This window comes from Mirounga leonina, unplaced genomic scaffold (genome assembly GCF_011800145.1).
Source record: "Mirounga leonina isolate KUSES-001 unplaced genomic scaffold, KU_Mleo_1.0 Mir_168, whole genome shotgun sequence".
Taxonomy (NCBI): domain Eukaryota; kingdom Metazoa; phylum Chordata; class Mammalia; order Carnivora; family Phocidae; genus Mirounga; species Mirounga leonina.
The window spans coordinates 34,977,918-35,002,710 of NW_023270426.1; the positions used below are offsets into that span (position 1 = coordinate 34,977,918).

Genomic DNA, 24,793 nt, shown 5'->3' on the forward strand with positions numbered 1-24,793 from the left:
AAGCAAGTTCAATCTACATAGGTTGGAAATATTATTTTTACTCTGTTATTAAGGGACATTGCCTTGTGGGGCTTAATGTTTCAGATTTGGGATACTCATTTCTTTGGATTGAAGGTATCGTGAGGTATTTTCCATCCTTAATGCTCAGAAGTGGCTTCCTTTGAGTTGCTAAAATATAGTCTGTCATTTTGGCTGCCAAACAGACCCACAGAGGCCTGCTATTTGTATTGGCAGATAAATGACAGCAGATGGAATCAAGCATGCATCCTGTCTCCTTGGCAAGCTTGCAGCCTTAGAAAAAGGGATGTGTCCCCGAAGCATTATGCAGGTTGTTCGACTAGCATCACTGTCACTGTCCAAGCTGGTGAAAGGGAAATTGGCAAAGCACTATACATAGTAGGCACACCGCCACCCTCACAATTCCTGGAGGCATTTTTCCTCACTCACATCTTGTCTTTTTGCCGAGGGCAGGCTTCTGGGCCAAGATGTCTTGCCATCCTAGAACTTTTTTTGCCCAGTGTGTAGAAAGATCATTAATATTATCATGAAAGTATGTGCTGCCATTAATATTCCATTAGGTGCTATCAGTGTATTAGGAAACAAACACAAAAGGTCTTAATTACAACTTACTGGGCATATGCTGTACTATCAGCTTACCACGCTATACAATCACCTTTTTTATTATTATTTTTAGAAATAACAAACAAAAGTAAACACTTTTATAGTGCTTATCATAAACAAGGCATAGTTCCAAGGCTCTCACAAATATTAGCTTTTAAAATCCTTACAGCAACCTTATAAGCTTAGCATTGCCAACCTCATCTTAGATATAAGAGAGAACTATAACAACAGTTACTGCTTATACTAACCCTAGTGATAATGATGGCTGACATGAGTGTTTACTAAGTGTTCGGCACTAGTATATGGATGCATGTTATATATATATGTGTATATATGTATATATAAAAGTATATGTATATATTCATATGCATGTGTACATATGTATATACGTGTAGATAGTATGTGAATACATATATATGAAATATATGCAAACACACACACACACACACTCTTTTAATTCTCACAATAACACTGAGTTTGGCATCATCATTTTCATTTAGAAATGAGGAAACTAATAATAGTAATAATAAATAATGCTAATAATAGTAATAATAGCTACATATCAGCATATTAACATCTGCAACACAGATATTATCTCATTTTGTTTTCGGAGAGGTCGACATTACATCCTGGTTCTAGAGATGAGGAATCTTTAAGAATTTAAGGACAAATAACGAATAAGTGGGGGCTGGGTTTTTATATTAGATAGAGTCCAAAGTTGACTCCTTCACCAGTATGCTAGACCACAGGCAATGCATTCTGGAAACACAGAGTGAGTGAGACACGGAGTTAATACAGAGTGAAGGGTGTTTTACAACATATTACATCAATTGGAAAATGCAATTTAAAATCTGTTTTTTGAGGGCCCACTCTGTGCAAAACTAAGAGCTAAGCCATGGGAGAAATGCAAGATGAAAATAATGCACGGGCCCCACCTTCGTAGGAACTTGGGATCCTATAGGGATAGAGATATGCATGTGAATAATGCAAGAGAGTGACTGAAGGGGGCAGAACTGTGAGGGGAAGTGAGAGCTGAACTCTGTGCTGGAATGCCAGGCTTATGGTGCAGAACGCCAGGGTATTACACTAAAATACTCGAATTTCTCACTGGGCTATTTGTCTCTCTCTATTGACTCCATTTACATTTAGCTCTGCTGATGTTGCTCTTGCAGCCGCTGGTTTTCTCAATTAACAGAAAAGAGAGGGAACAGTGGGAGGCCATTGGTTCTTGCTGCTCAGCAACGGAACTGCGCTGCTCTGGATGCTGTGTGGTTCGGTTTGTTTACTGCATTGTTGACACACCTGGCTTTCAGGAAGCCTGGCAGTTGGATATGCCCAATGAACCTGAGCTGGAAAGCCCTCCGTTTGGACAAAGCACAGGACTTTTCTGTTAAATCAAGGAGCTCTCACAGTGTGTGTTCTGCCAACCATGCGGAAGGTCACAAAAACTGTCGGGATGCTTTTGAGGCAAAGGGAATTGGAAACCTGCAAAGAACAGCCTGGGTCATGGTAACTCTGATAGACAAGATGGGACTGAAAAGGAGCCAGATGTATTCTGCAAAGCCCTGCACAGAAAACCAACCTCATTATGCTGCCCTTTCACTCAAGTAGGGTCAACAATGGCACGGAAATCATGGGTTTTATTTTACTCTTCGTAAAGATTACTTAATTGATGTGTGAATTCAACAATGCATAGTGGTATAGTGACTTCTTTCTATCTTGATTATTTTACATGATTATCTTGCTTACCAGTGAGAAGACTAGAGGTGGAGAGTATTAGTGATGTCATCTATAGAGAGAGAACTGCACAGGATAATCTAATACCTGAACAACCTAACTGCCTTCAATGTCTACAACCTCATTCATCACCAGCACTAAATCTGCTGGTGTGGTGGTTAGCCAGGTGTTCATGTCTCCTTTCTTCTGATAGGTCAGGGGAAGCCAGTCCTACCCCTGCCAATAAACAGTACCACTGGTTCCTGCTTTACAGGAAGTAACAGTATGAAATCTATCAAGGATTAAAGGGGAAATAGAATATTCCATTCAAATATTGAACAAGCCCAATCCAAGACATTTAACTGTGATCGTGCTAATTAACACAGGACACTTATCATATTGGGAAATTTGATTCCTTTGGTTCCTATCAAATTTACAAAACAATTGTTTAACTATTTTCCCCCCATTTGTACTACACAAGCTTAGAACAAGAAACAGGGGTCCTGTGTGCCACTCGTCTCACTCTCTGAAACTCTTTTAATCCATTCTTCTGGTATTTTAACTCCACACGTTTATTAACTTCCCATTATGGATGATGATGATTTCACACTCCTTCACCATCTCAATTCCCCCCTTCCTACCTTCTATCCTCCTACTACAGTTAAGTAACAATTGATGGCTAATAAAAATTCAGGTTTTATCTTATTATCCCTGGGAAGTAAAGTTTATTAATAGGTTACACAGTGTGCCATGATTATGTTTCACTTACTGAACAAGCTTTTCTTTTTTCTGAAGTCGTAAATTGCCTCCTTTTAAAAAAGAATTTGCTTAATTTTATGTGGCATTATCACTAATTCTTCCAGAACTTCCCAGTATGACTTTAAAAAGCCTTTTGAAAAATATTTTCTGCCTGGGTCAACACATCAATTATTTTCTCAGTTGCTCACGCTTGATTGATGATTTAGCTGGGGTTAGAGTTCTGGGCTGCAAATCTTTTTTACTCAGAATTTTGCATACCTTGCTCCATTGTCTTATAGGCATCAATGTGCTTTTGAGAGAATAAATTGATACCACATGAACCCCTATGAAAAATGTACTGTGGGTTTTTTTTTTCTTCTCTTCTCAAAGCTTTTGGGACATTCTATTTGTAGCTGTGGTCTGAAATGTCCAGATACGTTTTTCACATGGGTCTGTTTCCTTTGTTGTGATAGTACTCATGGGCCATTTTAATGAAGAGAAATATGCCTCTCAATTTGAGGAAATTTTTGTATTCTTCATTTGATGAGCTTATTCCCTCTATTTTCTGTTTTACAGTTTTTCTTTCTCAAACTCCTAGTAGTTAGATCTTAGTCACAGAATTGTTTTTCCATTTTTCCTAACTTCTATTGTCCATCTCTTTGTCTCTTTGTCTTACTTGCTGGAAGATTTCTTTCTTTTTTTTTTTTTTCTGATAAAGGAAGCAACTACAGAAAGCTTTTATTTGTTCAAAGTAACCAGTGCTACAGATGCAAAAAAAACCCAACAACTCCCCCAATACTACTTCAAAACAAACGTATCAAACGTGATTTTCATTAGAATGTTATTTCTTCACACTAATAAATCAAAAAACAAAGACCCAGATTTTATATATATATATAAATATATATAAAAAGCAACGCAAACAATTATTGAGCTTCATCTTCTGGACAAGAATGCCAAGTTAGTCTCTCTTCATAAAAAGCAATTACAATCTGAGGACACTTCATATTTGCCTCTTTTGCCAGCACCAAGTCTGCCTCATCTGAATCTTTCCATTTCATGAGAAACATTAATTCTCCACTGCTGTCTGTGGCACCAATTATTTGTTCAGGATCAAGACCTCTGGCAAAGCCTCTTGGTTTATCAGCAGCGTCTCTTTTCTTCTTTGATTTGCTATCATCAGATTCACTGTCAGATAAAGATTTTCTTTTTGTACCATCTTTTTCTTTACCAGCTTTTTGAGAATTAAGAAATGCTTCAATTAACTCTGGACAATCTAAATTTTCTTCAGGTTCCCAAGTATTGTCAGCATCTGTAAATCCCTTCCACTTCAGGAAATACTCCACCTTCCCATTCACTACACGTCGGTCCAGTACTTTTTCCACCACAAATTCTTCAGGCTCTGCCTCTTCTACTTTTTTACTCTTTCCATTTTGTTTCTTTCCCATTTTTTGCAATGTAGTTTTATTGGAGGCCATTTTTTATTGCAGACTTGAAGAGCTATTATTCACCGCCTCCGAGTTGCTCCGGGTCCCGGGTCTGCGGCGTCTCCGGCCCTGCGCGCCTCAAGCTCCAGCCACATCCGAGGAGGAGGGGGCTTGCTGGAAGATTTCTAAAACTATATCTTTCAGGTCTCTCATTGAGTGTTTATCTATCATTGTTTTAAATTTTAATGACTTTTTATTCTTATTAATTTTGTAGGGTATCATTTTGTTTTATGAATGTAGTAAGTTTATTATATTTTGTCTAAAATGTCTTTTTGTTCCATAAATTGTTTTTATATCTTTTTATTATTATTATTATCATTTTCATTTGTTTGTTTTAGACTTTATGTTGGAAAGTTTCTTCAAGGTTTGTGGGGTGTTGGCTGTCCATTCATTTTAAAGAGAAAGACATTAGAATGCTGCCTGGGAGCTCTGCATGACTTAAAGTGTGCTTGTAGAGTCCTGGCATTCACAGCAGGTTACATGGGGAATTAAGAACCTTGCCTTTTTCACTAGGTAGCCACGTAGTGCTGGTATCTGTAGGTCTCTTCCCTGGGTGGTGATTCCAATTTTCTAGAGAAGAATTCTTCAATCTCCTGACTAAGCATTATAAGCCTAACTGACACAGTTCCTATTCCTAAGTGCTACTAGAGAAATCAGGTCTTCCCTATTCAATTGATAGACTTTTATTTAATCATCCACTTTCCACTGTGCCTGGTATCTCCAAGTCGGAACCCCTCTCGTCAAATAAATTTCCAGTCTCCTGATGAGGATGGAGTGGGATTGGTCTCTAGCTGTGCAGGGTAAGAGGAAGATCCATGGAAGAACTTACTTTATGTGCAGACTTTCCATCAATTTCTGCCTACATTTAATTATACTCTGTTCCTCAATTCCCAAGTCTTCCCAGATTTCCACAAAGGCAGTTGTTTCCTTCTCCCAACACACTCTTCTTTGAGCATTTTATAATTAGCATCCCCAACCTGGCTAATTTCCAGTCTCTATTTTCCATTTCTAAAACACTCCTTTCTCATCTCCAGTTGTCTCCTTTCTCATCCCTCTACTCTTGGGGATTTATACTCTCCTATTCACTTACCATCATTTTAAGAGAGGATTTTCAAAGGTAGCAATTTACAAAAGGTTGTGAGTTTGCTTAACCTGCCACAGCAAATACCACAGACTGTGTGGTTTAAACAACAGAGACTTGCTTTCTTAACAGTTCTGGAGGCTGGACATCCAAGATCAAAGTGGCAGCAGGTTTGGCTTTTTCAGAGGCCTCTTTCCTTGGCTTGCAGATGGCTGCCCTCTTGCTGTGTGTTCACATGGCTCTCTCTGTGTGTACATGTCTGGTATCTCTCTTTGTGCTTCCAATTTTTCTCTTCTTATAAGAACATAAATTATACTGGATTAGGACCTACCCTAAAGACCTCATTTTAACTTAATCGTCTTTAAAGACCTTGTCTCCAGAAACAGCTACATTTTGAGGTCCTGGGTAATAGGAGTTCAACATATGAATTTGGGGAAGATATAATTCAACCTATAACAAAGGTCATGTTTTAAAATTATTTTAAGGGCGCCTGGGTGGCTCAGTCGTTAAGCGTCTGCCTTCGGCTCAGGTCATGATCCTGGAGTCCCTGGATCGAGTCCCGCATCGGGCTCCCTGCTCGGCAGGGAGTCTGCTTCTCCCTCTGACCCTCCCCCTTCTCATGTGCTCTCTCTCATTCTCTCTCTCAAATAAATAAATAAAATCTTTAAAAAAAAAAAAATAAAATAAAATTATTTTAAAAATTCTTAAGAGTACTCCAAGCATTCAAATATCCTGTATCTTTTTATTAAAATGACACTAGAATCACCTATCCAAATTAACAGTGTTCTCTCTGAAATAGCACATCCTTCATTAATTCATTCACTCATTTATTAAATAACAATGATTGGTCATCTCTTTTTGCAAGGTTTTTAGTTTAGCAGCACAAGGGATATAAAAGTAAGTCAGACCCAATCTCTGAATATCAGAGAGTTTCACTAGGAGTGATAAGAGCTAAGGGTTTGCAGCACATGACAAAAGTTCTAACAGGTCTAGCACATGGTTTTTCTCACTTGGCAAATATATGGGGTTGAAGAGCATGGCTGCATCTTTTGCTTCTAAGGGGTATTGATCCACAGAAAAATATTAATGATTAACCTAAACTGAAGCAATGAGAGGTTGTTACTTTGTACCAGCGATTTTTTGCCTCGACCATCTATATAAATTTCCTGCAGAATTAGAATAAAGCAATTAAGTAAATGATAATTTCTTTATGGGTAAGTTATCCTGGTCCTTTACCAAAATAGGAGGACTAACTTTAGTCTGACCTGAGACTCCCTAATGAGCAGTCCTAACTGCTAACCCCAGAATATTCTGTGCATATATCTCTCGGGTCCTCCATTGGCTATAGGGGATTTTCTGTGTGTGTAAATTTAAGCTTAAAAACAATAATTATGCAAGGGTTTCTTTGCTCTGTACCTCTTAACAGGAAATTTTCTATGTTTCGGCATGACTCTTGCTGTATTATGGTACAGATATGAAATTCAGCAAACCTTAAACGTTGCTGATACTAGAGAGCATTTGGGGAAAATATAATCGAAATTTTAGGGTTTTCCAATCAAAAGACTGTTCTCTTCAGCAAAGACTTTTTACATATTATGTTTAAGTATTAATTGTATTTACCTACAGACTGTTCTTACTTTTTTTCAGGAAAAAGAAATTCAAGTGTCATCTGTCATTCCCGACAGCAATGCTGAACATTGGGAATTTATACTCTATTATTCCCTTAACATCATTTTAGGAGAGGATTTTCAAAGGTAACAATTTAAAAAGGTTGCACATGGGAATGTGGGAAAAAATAGAATTGAACAGATTTGGACAAAAATGTGTAAACGCTGTTTGAATTTCCTGTCTCTATCACTTTAAGATCTGGATTGATTTGGGAAGGACTCAAATCCTTCAAGTGCCAGTTCTTTGTGGATAAAACAGAAACATTATCAACTTCCACATGGCATGGTGCCTTCTTGTGGGGATTAAATGAGTCAATACACACGAAAGCACCTCTCTTTCTTCTGATATCTGTAAGTATCCCCATATGTATCCGCTTGTGTATGTGTGCCCACCATTCAACTAGGTGCTAGTTGTAGCCCAGAAACTTGTAGTCTAGTTTGAAATAAAGCATATATTGTAGAGTGATCCAAATGACCATGAAATCCTACACTAAAAGATATTTTAGAAGCTACATGATTAGATGCCCTATGATCATACTGAAAACAACAGAGCTCACATACTCCCTCTGAACCCTCACTGAATACCAATATATATATTATCCTTAATATTCATGATAACCTTGAAACTGAGGTTTTGTTACTCGAATTACACACAGTAAGAATGTGAAGCTCATAATGGGTAGGCAATTTGGTCAGCAAAACAGACAGATCCACTTGGACGCCAAGTCTGATGTCAGCCTTAATCCACAGCCTTAATCCACAGCCTTAATCCACATGCTCTGTGATGTCATCATGGCAGAAAGATGAACTAGACCTTAACAAAAGGGTAGAATTTGGGCAGGTCAAGAGGAGAGTGGGGACACTTCAAGAGAGGGGATAGTGAGCCAAGGCATGGAGAGGGAAAACAGAAAGCATATCTGAGAGAGTTACATACTAGTTTGACTAGAGATACACTGTGTGGAGGAGAAGCAGAGATAGGACCAGGAAAGTAGATTGGGGCTACTTTTGGAGGCCTTGAATGACAGACAAGGAGTGTGATTAGCTAGCTCATACAAAAAATGAGAATTTACAGAGGAACTACTGTGGTGTATTGTAGAGAGATCAAGACATAAAAGAAACAAACAACAACAACAAAAAACCCATAAAGCAAAACCAGCAACAAAACAGCCTCTGTCTTTGTGAGGCTAAGGGCCCACAGTGACCCCATTGTATGGAATCAAGCTCTGGGGCTTTGGTAGATATTTGAGTGGAAGATGCAATGATACATGCAAGGGGATTATCACTTGGACCCCCTATCATGGGCACAGAATTTGTCAAGAAAGGCTTTATAGAGGAGATGGTTTTATTCCAGAAGTCAAGGGCAGTGAAGAAAGGATTTAAACAACGGAATTGTATGATAAGAATACCATTTTCAGAAGATTAATTCAATAGCAGCATATGACAGCCACAATGTGATGGTTAGAGAGTGGCAGCTGAAGTTCAGTAATTAGGGGAGCACTGCAGCTGTCCAGGCAAGATGAGGGGGTGGTGGCAGTGGATATGAAAAGGCAGGAAAGCATGAGGTTCTATGCTGAAAATCTGGGGGCACCTGATGATTGCTCACAAGGGTGAGGAGAGAGGAGGATTCAATGATGATTCTAAGGTCCTGGGTTTAGATAAATGGAAAAATAGCATTGTTCTGGAGAGAGATACGTGAGTTTTACTCAGGAAAGCTGATGTAAGCAGAAAGGGGAGTTGAGGTTAGCCAGGCTGACACTCTAACAGAAGGATATCTAAGCAGTTGGAGATAGGGATCTGGAACAGAAGGGGCTTATATTTCTGCATGTGGTCTAGCATCTATCTGCTTCACAAACCCAAAAAATGAGAACTTGACTTCTGCCAGACACTCAAAGTTGATAATGTTACAAATTATGAAAGCAAATACATGACGACAGCACAAATAATAATAATAATAATAATAATAATAATAATAATAATAAAAGCTAATATTTGTTGAGGCCTCATTGTGTATCGGGCACCGTGTTAAGTGTTTAGCTTTATTATTGGTATTATTTCACTTAATCCTAATATTAACCTTCTGACGTAGGTACTATTATTATCTCCATTTTAGAGATGAGGAAACTAAGCCAACAAAAAGAGAAACCAACACACTCAAGATAATGCAGTCAATGAGTGGCAGAGTCTGAGGTCAAACCCAGACAGTCTAAACATGCACTTTCCAATATGGCAGCCACCAACCACACAAGGCTATGAAGACTTGAAAAGGGGCTGAAGAACTAAATTTTTAGTCTTATTTAATTTTTACTAATTCATACCTAAATGTTAAAATTGATAATTGATTCAGTTATTGGAGAACTTTTAAGTATATCTGGAACAACCTGAGTAAGTTGAATCTATATTTCAGATTGTAAATTTATGAAATCTAAATATAGATTAAGTACAATTAATGAAAAGTTAGCATCCAAGTTGATACATATATAAAACACACAAAGGATTTCCAAGACTTTAGGATGGGGAAAGAATTTTAAATATCTCAATGATAGTTTATTGTATATTGATTGCAAACTGAAATGCTATTTTTGTATAGTGGGTCAAATAAAATACATAGTTGAAATTAGTCTTGCCTATTGCTTTTTATTTTTTAAATGTGGTACTAGAAAATTTAAAGTTACAGGTGTGGCTCACCTAATATTTCTATTGGCCAGCATAGGCCTAAATACTGAGAAATAAATATATAAGAGGCCAAATGCATGACAAAACAATTGACATAGTTAATGAGACACAGGTTATTCCTTTTCCTGTTCTGGGTTCCTATTTTTTGAGGATGTCTGTAAAGAATACAGAAATTGTCTTAGTTCAATGCGATAGTGAGCCCTCGATCTGATGGCATTGTTGATCTTCCCACTCTTTTGTCTAGGTCAATGCCTCCATGGTTTGTAGGGAAGACAACTGTAACTACCTTCTTTTATGTGTGTGTCTTATATTTGTTTACTTCACAAAGGTGAATTATTTTGCTCACAGCTGTTTTCTATCTTCCAACCACAAGCTTGATCTTCATGTCAGTCTCAATCTAGAACCCAGAAGAGAGCCCAATAGAGCCTCTTGGAGCTGTTCTGAGAAAATAATAACTAGAAAACTTAGAGTTATTCAATATTACCGTACGGCCTTCTATGCTGGATTTTTTCGGAGGGGGGTTATAGTCTGATAGTGTGTACACACATAAATGGTGTGTTTGAGAACTGTTGATAATAATTCAGATGTTTGCTCTTCTAAGAGTTATATGTGTGATAGATAAAAGGTAGACGATTTTAACTAAATGGAAAAAAAGGATGATAGCTAAGCACTTGTGAATCTTTGGGTATTGCAAAAATTAAGGCAGCATCATTTATCAAGAAAAGAAATCTAAAATTCTACCAATTTTCAGGCATTCAGTGTATATAAAGCAATATGTCCCCAAAGTTAGAATCATCCAGATGTTTTAAATTGGTCAGAGTAAACATTCGATTCATCACAGATTCACCAAAGTCAGAAGTAGAAAATTCACATCTCTTTGCAAGCTAAGGGGAGTAGTGCTTTTTGCATTCTCTCAGCCAGCTGTCTTGACATACTTAGCATCTACCTCACAGAGTAATTCAGGTCAGTGGATTTGGAGCCAAATGCCATTATAGGAAACTCTGAGAAAATTATATTTCCAGATTTATACAATACATGTATGGAATATTTCATCCTCCATGAGATCTTCCAATTTTTTAATATATTGTGTATTAAGTCTCAGTGAGACAGATTAAACTGATCTACTTCACTCCTTTCTAAGGTCTAGTTATTTTTTTTTAAAGATTTTATTTATTTATTTGACAGAGAAAGACACAGCGAGAAAAGGAACACAAGCAGGGGGACTGGGAGAGGGAGAAGCAGGCTTCAGGCCAAGCAGGGAGCCCAATGCGGGGCTCGATCCCAGGACCCTGGGATCATGACCTGAGCCGAAGGCAGCCGCTTAACGACTGAGCCACCCAGGAGCCCCAAGGTCTAGTTATTATTTTAAAAAATAGTATAGACTAAGCATCCTTTGTGACAATTCTCTATAAAACAGATCTTTTTCTTTTTTAAAGATTTTTTTTTAATTTATTTGACAGAGAGAGTGAGAGAGCACAAGCAGGGGGAACAATAGAGGGAGAGGGCGAAGCAGGCTCCCTGAGATCATGACCTGAGCCGAAGGCAGACACTTAACCATCTGAACCACCCAGGCACCCCTATAAAACAGATCTTAAGCATAAACTCTTCACAAATTTTAATTGTAAGTTATATATAATTCATATTACATTACAGGTATGAATGGAATGCCAAAATGCCATAATCTATGGGTTATAGCAGTGAGGTCCTCACATTATAAGGCAAATGAAAATTAACTTCCCTGGGCAAGTGAAAAGAGAGCTTCAGGAAAAAGATAAACAAATCCATTAGAGAGGACATTAAATGCATTTGAAATGGCCTCAATAAAACAGGTAAGCTTCTGGGAAAATAATGTATCTAAGTACTGATAAAAGTGCTTTCAGAACTACTAAACGGGAAGGGCACAAATACCCACATCTAGTCTATTGAATTTCCAGGAAGACATGTTTGGTTAAAAAGAAAAGCCTGTTTTAACATTTCTTTTTTTTTAACAAGCAACACAATAGAAATGATAGAACACAACCTCAAAACTAATTTGCACCGTGTGACTACAAACTTCTTTCCGGTGACTGGGGAATGGCACACTATTTTTTGTTGGTCCCTTCTCTGTTCTCTTCTATAATTCCAAAATCAGGTAATTCCATTCATAATCAACAAATCCCTAACTATCAGGCCAATTTTGGTTGATATCTGGAAATTGTGCCACTTAAACAAATTCTCATTTAATATTTATTGCTAAGAATGTAATAATAGTGTTGGGTCGGTTGTCTTATTAATATTTACTTTTTGTAAGCATTTGTTGGTTCCAAAACATTTCAGGATTCAACAGGATGAGTTGATTTGAAATTAATGGTCAGTTTAAAAATGAATGCCATTTCACAAAGCACTTGCAATTTATGTGTCTTATAATCTAGCCAGCATCTGAGTGATCTCAGCAATAAAATATTTAGAAACAAAGTCTGATTTATTTGGGAAGTTTCTGTAAATTATTTATCTTCTATTCAAACTGCATTTAGAGGTCTGCATGATATATTACAAGGCTCTGAATTGCAAACAAATAAACAAAAAAACTGATTGTGACTTTGGGGGGGAAAAAAAAAAGCTTTGCTAAATTAAGTCTAACTCCCAAACGTAGATGTTCCTAAAGGATCTTTCCTTGGCCCTCTTCAGTTTTCATCTCCAGTTCTGACTTCTTACTCTTGGTTTGAAAATTGTTGGCTCTTCTTCATCTATTTGTTCTGACAAATTCTCAAGGTCAGTTTATCCATCAATAAATCATTATCTTTCCTATCAAACCTGCTCCTCCTCTTCCTAGTCTGATTGATCACTGTTCACTGTACAACTCTCCTGCCAGAAATCCAGGACTCAATGTGGTGTCCAGGTATCATCATGGAAACCACATCCTCTTTTCCTTTCTTACACAAGTTTTCAAGTCTTGCCAATCCTTCCTCCCTATGTCTCCATCTTATCCAAATTTATTACTACATGCATCACTCTGTTTTAGGCCCTAAATATCTGCTCTCTTTTAAAAATCTACTTTCCCTCATAAATTTTTATATAGTCACTGCAGAAAATATAGAAGATACAAAAAAAAAATAACCAAAATTAATACTGTGATCGATCATCTGATGTTAACTGGCACTTTCTTACCTCTGAAGTACATTACTCTTCTAACTCCTCTACTAGTTTCTTTAGTCTTCCACTGTTCCAAGTTATGTCTTCATTAATGTCATTTTCGTCTTTCTTAAGCAAAACTAAGACCGTAGGATTCCCCTGTTCAAAAATCTTCAATAGCTCACCTTGGTCTAGAAAATACTTCTTAGTTTGGTTTTCATGACCCTAAAAATGCAATCTCATGGTCTCTTTCCAATTTCATTTCCCATGATTGCTTCTCAGCTTTATTTAGTTTTGGCCAAAATCATCTATTTTCCTAGAAATGTTCCCTTATTTTCCTATATCCGTATCTTTGCCAGATTCTCAACTCCACATAACTAAAGACAAACTGCCACACCCAATGCCATTTTGCCCACAAAGCACTCTATGACCTCCGGTTAGAAGTAAACTCTCCCCCTCCAGAGCCATCAGAGCATTTCACTTCCACTCTCCCTACGGTGCTTAATATAAGAAACTAGAGTGCAGATGACTGGGGCTTGGGTACTGATTCTAGCATTTAAGTAACTCTATGCCATGAACAAAACCCTTAAGCCCTTAGGGTCTCAGTTTTCTCATCAGTTGATATGATTTCAAAGAAGATGATATAGGAAAATCTCCTTTCTAAACTATAGAGTGCTGCTGTATAATAGAAGTTCCTTCTCTGCTGAGCGTTCCCTTTCAAGTACTGCCTTTCAGGAGAATTCTTCATCCTCTTTCAGCACCTCATTTGTATGATCTTCCCTGAATGGCCCCGCTGCCGGTGGTGTTTGGCCCTGTGTGCTCCCAGAGGACTCTTAAAGTCCTTCTGCGGTATAATTTAATTTTTCCTTGAAGTTTTGCTTGAGCAATTAGACTGTGATCTCTTTGAAGGCTGGGAATTTGTCTTATCCAGTTTTGTAATCCTAGCAGAGAGCTCTGAACTCAGTATCTTGTTCAGCAAGTATTTGTTGAATGAATGAATGCGTTAGTGAATGAATACATGAATGGATGACATGACAATCCTATGGAACATTTATTTATGTGTAGTATTTGTCATCTGTCTTTAGACTCTAAGCTCCATTAGGGTAGGCTCTTTGTGTGATCCATCTTTGTATCTCTATAGTTCCATGTACATGATATGAAATAAATATTTACAGAAAATTGAATAGAAAAATGCAGCTAAGCTGGATCATGAATTGGGATGCTCATGCATGTAAAGCTTTCCTATACGCCAGGTTTTTTCCTGGTGTGCATGTAATCTTAATATCCTTTTAACTTTGCAAAAGAAGCTAATTACATTTACCATCAATATCAGAGTTCCTTCTCAAACTGAATATAAGGATGTTCATAAACATAGATACATCTTTCAATGATACAGAAATAGAAACTTCAGTGGGGTCATATCTTAGTTTAAGTTCTAACATCAACCTTTGTGGCAAAAATCTAGTATAGTTAATATTACCATGCAGAATCCCTTAAATAACCCAAATATAAGGCAAGCTGTTCACACTGTGTCAGGCCTATGGGAACTGAGATGGGGAAAGAGCATATCCTATCCCACACTAGTGGACATAGATCCATCCACTGTGGTGGCACATGAAGAAAGTGGAACTGCCCTATTTACATTGCTATTTCTCTCTCATTTATTTCTTCCCTTCTGCATAGTATGAATATTTAAATTTGCATTATTAAGTGCTCAGATAGTGTAACTCTATTGAATTGTTCTTTTATAGCTTGTCCTTAGTCACAACAGCCTGGAAAGATGAATGAGTCTGTCTAAATCTCATTAGTCCTTGACTAACTTAACCCCAATCATCCCTATACTAACTTAAATCCATATCAGACATGGAGAGTATTGTGGGGTGTAGTCAAAATAGCAATTTAGCATTAAAAACTGCCAGTAATGCGAAGGTTAACTTTCATTTTCCTACTTTTTTTTTTTTTTTTAAGATTTTACTTATTTATTTGAGAGACAGAGAGAGAGAAGGAGCAGGGGGAGGGGCAGAGGGAGAAGCAGACTCCCCAATGAACAGGGAGCCCAATGTGAGGCTCGATTCCGGGACTCTGGGATCGTGACCCGAGCTGAAGGCAGACGCCTAACTGACTGAGCCACCTGGGTGCCCCTTCTTACTCTGTTTTTGGGTGATTTTGAAGATATCCTGGAGTCAGAGACAATGGTAACCCCAGGGCTGGGATGTCCTGCTTCCACAGGACTCATCATACTGAATTTCTGACTTCTCTCAGCCTTAGGATTCAAATTATTTTTCCCCCGGAGGGAAGAAAACTTTACTAACAACAATAACTCCCTTGCAAACAAAATCTCTTGCAAGTCAAAATGACTAAGAACTCCCTTGGTAGCAGAGTATGACTCCAACCACAAGCAAGAGAAAGGGAAAATGGGACTGTGTTATTCTTTCTGGATTCCAAAGAGAGAGAGAGAAGTGGGTGAAAGAGAAAGAGAAAGAAAGAGAAAAGGGCCGGGAGGAAAGGGAAGAGAAGGGAAGGGACAAAAAGAGGAACTCTAAGAGAACAGAAAACTGCTGGTGTTCTTGACTTTCTTGTTATTTACCAGAGGAATTACCATGGTAACACCAGTATCATATAACTCATCTTACATCGGATACCAGTACGTATTGTTCAGAAATAACAGTACAGGGGCACCTGGGTGGCTCAGTTAAGCATCCGACTCTCAGTTTCAGCTCAGGTCATGATCTCAGGGTTGTGAGATTGAGCCCTGTGTCAGGCTCCGTGCTCAGCGCGGAGTCTGCTTGAGATTCTCTCTCTTTCCCTCTCCCTCCCCCTCTGCTCCTCTCCCCACTGGCGCACTTGCTCTCTCTCTCTCTCTAAATTTTTAAAAATCTTAAAAAATAAAGAAATAACAGTACAAACAAAAGTACATATTTTGAATTAAAGTGGCAGGGGCCAGAGGAAAATTACAAATTTAGGAAAATTGTATGCCCACCTCAAGAGCAAGTTGAATAATTTGTGACTGTTCAACAGACTTTGAGGATTCTGTAGCTGTATATATATATATATATATATATATATATATATATATATATATATAATGTGTTTTAATATATTGTATATACTATATATAACATATATTTTTTTTTCTAACTTTTGCCTGGATTAAAAATCAATGACTAAATGCTACATACTTACAGTAATCTTTCATGTATTATGATAAACCGAAGGCTACATGTTTGTGAGATGGTTTACTGTGAATTCTCATAAAATCATAAGCTCAGATTTCAAGAAATCTTAGGGGAATTTTAAATGTTTTCCTCATGCATATTAGGCAAATTCATTATTTTCTGACTCAGCCATTGCTGAGAAAGAAATACCACAGAGGTGGAATTTGTATTTTTATACTTGGGGTCAATTATAAAATTTTGGAACTGAGTATCTACCACCCAAAGGGTTTTGTTGTAATTTACTGGTATTGGAGAAAAGTGAATGTCAGTGTAATAAAGAAAAGAAAACCAACAAACACACATACAGCCCTTCTGGGTAGAGTCTACAGAACCAGTGATGTAAAGATCACTTAAGAAGCTCTAATCGTAGATCACATTCATAGGCTGTATTAGTTAAGACAGAGTGGAAGTGACTCACAGAAGGATTTAATAGCAGATAAAGGGAATTCATTGATGATGGAGGGAGTTGAGATAAAGGCAAGCAAGTAAGGTGACTCCTGTGTTTCTGGTTTGGATAAGTGGGTAGTAATCAATTAAGTTTTCCAACCAAGGAACAGGATAAAAGGAATAGATTTTTTTAAAAAGATTTATTTATTTATTTTAGAGAGAAAGAGAGAGCATGGGAGGAAGGGCAGAGGGAGGGAGAGAGAGAGAGACACGCAGACTCTGTGCAGAGCACAGGGCCCGATGCGGGGCTCGATCTCACTAACCTGAGATCGTGACCTGAGTGGAAACCAAGAGTCGGATGCTCAAATGACTGAGCCACCCAGGCACCCCCAGGAAAGGAAGAGATTTTAAGAGTAAGACAATAAGTTCAATTTTGGCCACAAAAACACCCTGATTTCAGGCAGTGAGTATCACACACTTTTAAATGAGAAGAGTGGTCGGGGCTTGAGATGCAGGTTTGGAAGTTGCTGAAATGAATTTAATATGTTTTCCAAAAGGCACACATTTATTTAACTGTCTCTGATTACTTTCTTATTCCTAGTTGGAAAAATGAATTTCACAAGAACTGCTTGAATGTCTATTATATTTCAGGCCCTGTACAAAGCACTTGACACACTGTAAATTAAAACACAGGGTTAGACCCTGTTCCCATGGTCCCATGATTGACTGTGGAAGGAGGCTATTAGGCCAACAAAATACATAAATATATGATTACAATTGTGAGAATAGCTAAAAAGAAGATAATGGTGCAATAAGAGTATATAAATAGATGCCTAACACTGGGCGTTTAGGGATATTTCCCTGGGGATGTTAAGTCCTGAAGAGTGAGTAACATCATGTGCCACCAAGAACCACATGAATGGAGCCCTGACCATCTTTCAAAATTCAGAGCACATTCCACCTTGTCTGGGAAGCTGATTATCCTTCCCTTGGACATCTGCAACTTCCTTCTCATCAAACTTCTCTCCAGGGTACCTCTCCTTCTCACGACTGGCAGAACTATCTTCTTTGCTGGAGTAGCCTTCCTCTTAGGGCTGTGGAAAACATAGCATTATGGATCCAGGCCAAGGTCATCACTCTTGTTTCAAAGGCTTTTGGTAGATTGACTGACCACCGCTCTTTTTTGCTTTTTTTTCTTTCAGATATTCTATACTCATCTCTAAACTGTTTGATAACCAGGTTCTACCCTAAACCTGGAATGCTTTGTCAGAATTCACTACTTCATTCATCACAGTTTCCAATGTAAAATTAACAGTGATAATAGAAGCTTTCCTTTTTCTGCACTAGTTTACCTGTGTAAATAATTTTGTTCAGTGCAAGAGTGAAGCTATGGAAAACTAAAAATTAACAGCAACTAAACAACAACAACAATAATGAAAAAAATTCCAAGTGTTATGTAATTTAACATCTCTAATTGGATGTAGAAATATGACTAACACATGAAGGTCACTGTGATTACATAGAGTCTTCTGCACTTCGCTGGCAGTAAACATACTAAGTATTCTTAATGATCCCATTCTACTCCTTTTGGCACAGGTACAGTTAGGTGATGGGTGAATGCAGAAGGACAAAGGTTAATGTTTATGAATGTTTTTATTTATCCCTTGCAGTTGGCAGTGGATAGGAAAATTGACCTTTTTTTTAAAACTTTGGTTGGAAGATATGATCTGCTGTTTATTTCAATGTTTTAAAATCCTAAATCATAAATAAGACACTAATAATATATTCTTAGATCTCATTTCCAGTGAATAAATTAAAAAACTATTTAATGTTTCTCTCTGAAACAAAATGAAGAATTATTTAGTAGATTCACCTTTAAAAAAGAGCCATCTCCTTCCCTATCTTCTCCACTTGGTTTCTGCCACTCTCCTCCCTGTCTCATAATATTTCAGACACCTTATCTTTTTAGTTTCTTTAACATTCACATCAGGGCTTGATTCACAGTTCTCCACAGAACACGTTGCTCATCTTCAGGCCTCATCATCCCCGGGAGAATATTTTCCAAATGTGCAGACTATATTAGGTACCTATTCATACACTTTTAGTGCGCCCCTTCCTCCTTTTGAGCAGTTCTCACAATTGTAATCACATATTTATGTATTTTGTAATTGTAATGAAACTTTCCCTGCCAAAATTTTACACCACTTGCTTCTACTAAGATAGGGCTTAAGTCTTTTCCATTTGAATTTATGTTGCGTGCCATAGCCAAACTATTCTCCCTAAAACAGCTGTTTCCCTCACATCATTCTTAAGGAGCAGGAAAGATATGAAATACACAAATGATTAAGGTTCATTATGAGAAAGCTGTGATAGACGTGTAAGAAAAGGAAGAGCTGCGAGCTGAAGGAGAAACTCCCATTTGGCAACAGGGAATTGGAAAAAGCTTAATGAAAAAGATCTCAGGAGCAGTTGGAGTTCACAAAATGTGAGGAGGGGGGACTTGCAGGCAAAATCAGAGGTATGGTCAATACTTCTTACATCCAAAATGCAGAGTATAGTGGGTGATGAGCAATATTTACAAGGATAGAGAAATCAGAAGAAAATAGATCATCATCATTTGGAATTTAGACGTTTTTTGTAGGCAATTAAAACTACTGCTATAGGTGTGGAGGTACTGTGAGGAAATTTGAGAAAATTAATCTGTGGATGACGAATCAGAACAAGGATGATAGTAGAATAAAGACACCAAATATGAAATGAGCTGTCTTTCAGGCAAAAGAGCACTAGGGTTTGGAATAGGGTGGCATAGTGGGGACAACAACAAAGGGAAGAGGGAAGAATGCACCAGCCACCAGCTAGTAGTGGAGCAGTTAGGCCAAAGGGAGGAAGCGTGGAGGAGGACTTCTTGGTCTCGCCATGGATCGCTGAGGAAATGGAAGATAGTGAGGATCTCTGGGTCATTTTAATTTCAAATATATTGAACTTAGGTTCTCTGGAGGACCTCTGGATCATAGGTAGTTGTATCTACTACTCTGGGACTCAGGAGAGAATGAGGAAGATGGAAATATGTTCTAGTTTGAACTGTTACTGCCAACAATTTTTACCTAGATATAAGGAGGGTCAGAAGACATCCTGATATGGGGACCAGACAAAGACACCTTCAAAAAGGAGAATTACATGAACATGGATGCAAAAATTGTCACTAAAATACTAGCCAATTGGATCCAACAGTACATTGAAAGGATTATTCACCATGACCAAGTGGGATTTATCCCTGGGCTGCAAGGTTGGTTCAACATCTGCAAATCAATCAGTGTAATACAATACATTAATAAAAGAAAGAACAAAAATCATATGATCCTCTCAACAGATGTAGAAAAAGCATTTGACAAAGTACAGCATCCTTTCTTGATCAAAACTCTTCAGAGTAGAGGGATAGAGGGAACATTCCTCAAGTTCATAAAAGCCATCTATGAAAAACCCACAGCGAATATCATTCTCAATGGGGAAAAACTGAGAGCTTTCCCCCTAAGGTCAGGAACATGGCAGGGATGTCCAATATCACCACTGCTATTCAACATAGTACTAGAAGTCCTAGCCACAGCAATCAGACAACAAAAAGAAATCAAAGGCATCCGAATTGGCAAAGAAGAAGTCAAACTCTCACTCTTTGCATATGATATAATACTTTATGTGGAAACCCCAAAAGACTCCACCCTAAAACTGCTAGAACTCATACAGGAATTCAGTAAAGTGGCAGGATATAAAATCAATGCACAGAAATCAGTGGCATTCCTATACACCAACAACAAGACAGAAGAAAGAGAAATTAAGGAGTCGGTCCCATTTACAATTGCACCCAAAACCATAAGATACCTAGGAATAAATCTAACCAAAGAGGCAAAGAATCTGTACTCAGAAAACTATAAAATACTCATGAAAGAAATTGAGGAAGACACAAAGAAATGGAAAAACGTTCCATGCTCATGGATTGGAAGAACAAATGTTGTGAAGATGTCAATGCTACCTAGAGCAATCTACACATTCAATGCAATCCCTATCAAAATACCATCCACTTTTTTCAAATAAATGGAACAAATAATCCTAAAATTTGTATGGAACCAGAAAAGATGCCGAATAGCCAGAGGAATGTTGAAAAAGAAAAGCAAAGCTGGTGGCATCACAATTCCGGACTTCCAGCTCTATTACAAAGCTGTCATCATCAAGACAGTATGGTACTGGCACAAAAACAGACACATAGAACAGTGGAACAGAATAGAGAGCCCAGAAATGGACCCTCAACTCTATGGTCAACTAATCTTCGACAAAGCAGGAAAGAATGTCCAACGGAAAGAAGACAGTCTTTTCAACAAATGGTGTTGGGAAAATTGGACAGCCACATGCAGAAGAATGAAACTGGACCATTTCCTTACACCACACACAAAAATAGACTCCAAATGGTTGTAAGACCTCAATGTGAGACAGGAGTCCATCAAAATCCTAAAGGAGAACACGGGCAGCAACCTCTTTACCCTCAGCCGCAGCAATTTCTTCCTAGAAACATCGCCAAAGGCAAGGGAAGCAAGGGCAAAAATGAACTATTGGGACTTCATCAAGATAAAAAGCTTTTGCACAGCAAAAAAAACAGTCAACAAAACGAAAAGACAACCAACAAAATGGGAGAAGATATTTGCAAATGACATATCAGATAAAGGGCTAGTATCCAAAATCTGTAAAGGACTTATCAAACTCAACACCCAAAGAACAAATAATCCAATCAAGAAATGGGCAGAAGACATGAACAGACATTTTTCCAAAGAAGACATCCAAATGGCCAACAGACACATGAAAAAGTGCTCAGCATCGCTCGGCACCAGGGAAATCCAAATCAAAACCTCAGTGAGATATCACCTCACACAAGTCAGAATGGCTAAAATTAATAAATCAGGAAACAACAGATGTTGGTGGAGATGCGGAGAAAGGGGAACCCTCCTACACTGTTGGTGGGAATGCAAGCTGGTGCAACCACTCTGGAAAAGAGTATGGAGGTTCCTCAAAAAGTTGAAAATAGAGCTACCTTAGGACCCAGCAATTGCACTACTGGGTACTTACCCCAAAGATACAAATGTAGGGATCTGAAGGGGTACGTGCACCCCGATGTTTATAGCAGCAATGTCCACAATAGCCAAACTATGGAAAGAGCCAAGTTGTCCATCGACAGATGAATGGATAAAGAAGAAGTGGTATATATATACAATGGAATATTATGCAGCCATCAAAATGAATGACATCTTGCCATTTGCAACGACATGGATGGAACTGGAGGGTGTTATGCTGAGTGAAATAAGTCAATCAGAGAAAGACATGTATCATATGATCTCCCTGATATGAGGAATTCTTAATCTCAGGAAACGAACTGAGGGTTGCTGGAGTGGTGGGGGGTGGGAGGTATGGGGTGGCTGGGTGATGGACATTGGGGAGGGTATGTGCTATGGTAAGCGCTGTGAATTGTGTAAGACTGATGAATCACAGACCTGTGCCTCTGAAACAAATAATACATTATATGTTAAAAAAAAGAAGACGATAGCAGGAAGGGAAAAATGAAGGGAGGGAAATCGGAGGGGGAGACAAACCATGAGAGACTATGGACTCTGAGAAACAAACTGAGGGTTCTAGAGGGAAGGGGGCTGGGGGATGGGTTAGCCCAGTGATGAGTATTAAAGAGGGTACGTACTGCATGGAGCACTGGGTGTTATATACAAATAATGAATCATTGAACACTACATCAAAAACTAATGATGTAATGTATGGTAATTAACATAACATAATAAAATAAAATAAAATAAAAAAAAGAAGACATTCCGAGGATAATCAGAAATTTTATTTAGTGAAAAGAAGGACCTTTCATCAAAGAAAGCACTCCCTTTCCCTCAGAGTTTTCCGTTTATGAAACATGCTCTTTGTTATCAGGATGAGCTGGTTACGAGGAAAACATACATGTGTCTCACACATTCACAGTCAATGTGCCCGGGCTTGTCAGTGTGGGGATGGGTGGCAAGGGTCCAGCAGAGCTTCATTATACCATGCCAACAGCACGATCACTTAATATTCGTTATCTTCTGTGTAATTTCACCTAGTATTTTTCACTTCACTTTGAAAAGCAGATCAATGTTTAGCACCTAGCCTGGAGCTCTAAGAATGTATTAGATCATTTATTCTGCTTTCTGTAATGAAATCTCAGTAGTACCTCTACTGAAAGAATAATAGGCCCTGACAATGCAATAAAGCCACTAATTCAGACAAATCAGAAGATTGGACAGTTTGAATCACAGAATATTTTAGACCATTTTAAAAGTGTGGCAGGTGTCTTTTTTTAACCAGGCTAAGAGAGTATTATCTATTGGTTACCAGGAGAAAGAGAAGAGAAAGTGTTTTTATGAATACATAAAAAATATCAGTAGTCTGCATATAAATAGAGGCTTTCAGAGAGCTTCGAAGTGCTCCCCAAGCCAATCCGTTTACATAAGGGTTTCTCCATCTCAGCACTAGGAGACTTGGGGGTCAAGCAATGGTTTGTTGTAGACGCTGTCCTATGTGTTGTGTGTTATTTAACTACATCCCTGTCCTCCACCTATCTTGATACCATTAGCCAGCCCCAAACATATGAAAATAAAAATGTCCCTACACATTGCCAAATGTCCCTGGGAGTAAAACTGCCCTAGTTGAGAACCACTAGCTACATTCATAATTAATTTAATACCCATTTAAAATAAAAGAATATAGGGGGGCCTGGGTGGCTCAGCTGGTTAAGTGTCTGCCTTCAGCTCAGGTCGTGATCTCCAGGTCCTGAGATCAAGCCCTGAGTCAGGCTTCCTGCTCAGCAGTGAGTCTGCTTCTCTCTCTCTCTCCCTCTGCTCATTCTGTCACTCAAATAAATAAATACAATCTTTTAAAAATAAAAGCCTATAGAAAAGCAAATGCTGGTCTAGGCTCTGTTTGAACGATCATAGATTCCAAATGAAAGAGGTTCCATTTGATGAAGATTAGTTGTTCATAATGTGTAACTGTTTTCTTTGGTACAAAAAGCGGGAAGTATTTTTTTATACTCTGTAATGCCTCACTCCTGCAGGTTCAGATTTACTGATGAGACACATTTTTAGGAACACAAGGACACTGATTTGGAGGAATCATAGTGCAATTCCTATCCTCCTCTATAGTCATTACTAGCAAATCATTTCTGTGGATACAAGTTGCTATGTGCTGAATTGGGTCTCCCCAAAATTCTTATACTGCATCCCTAATCCCCAGTACCTCAGAATGAATGGGACAGTTTCTGAGACAGGGTCTTTAAATAGGTAATCAATGAGGCCATCAGGGTGAGCTTTAATCCAGTCTGACTGGTGTTCTTATCAGGAGAGTAAATTTGGACACACACAGTCACCAGGAACGCACACACCGAGGAATGACCACGTGAGGACGCAGGGAGAAGGCGGCCATCTGCAGGCCAAGAAGAGAGGCCTCAGGAGAAACCAACCAGGTTGACACATTGATCTTAAGCCATGAGCTTAAGCCACTCTGCCTGTCGTATTTTGTTATAGCAGTCCTAGCACAAAAATACACCATTTGAGTCAATGAATAGCTTGACAATTGGTCACACATCTAAGTTCGCAACTTTGTAATTTTTCCCCGAAGACAAATGGACTGATTAACTCATACTCAACTTGTTATTTTTATTCCCGTCTTTTGGCTTTTTGTATCCTGCTTTTGCCTAATCCCAGAGAGAATAGATAGAACAAGCCCACCTCCAGGATTTAGATACAGAGAGGCCAGAGCATGTATGAGAGAAGCAGATGGGAACAAGAAGGAGCAGGAGATGCGGGTAGAAGCCCTGAATGTCTGGGCAGAGGGCTGGCCTAGACCCAGCGCTGCACTTGGCTGTGAAAGATGGTGTGCTAGAACACAGAAGCTTTCCACAAGGTTGGGGGGCTAGTGAGCTCTGGCTCATCTCTTCACTCCCCCTCATTTTGTTTTCTATTTTGATAAACATTTCTGTGAGTTTTACATTACAGCAGGACAAACAGAACCAGGGCTTACACT

At 38.4% G+C, this 24,793-nt stretch overlaps 2 protein-coding genes across 5 annotated transcripts in view; both read right to left on the reverse strand.

The window, feature by feature from the left end:
* Positions 1 to 24,793, reverse strand: part of PDE4D (phosphodiesterase 4D) — a 1,027,393-nt gene that overhangs the window by 391,370 nt on the left and 611,230 nt on the right. The gene's annotated exons all lie outside the window — the stretch shown is intronic.
* On the reverse strand, positions 3,795 to 4,669 carry LOC118016814 (chromobox protein homolog 3-like). The gene has a single exon (XM_035014481.1). The coding sequence runs from the start codon at positions 4,551 to 4,553 to the stop codon at positions 4,002 to 4,004; it is 552 nt and encodes a 183-aa protein (XP_034870372.1). The 5' UTR covers positions 4,554 to 4,669; the 3' UTR covers positions 3,795 to 4,001.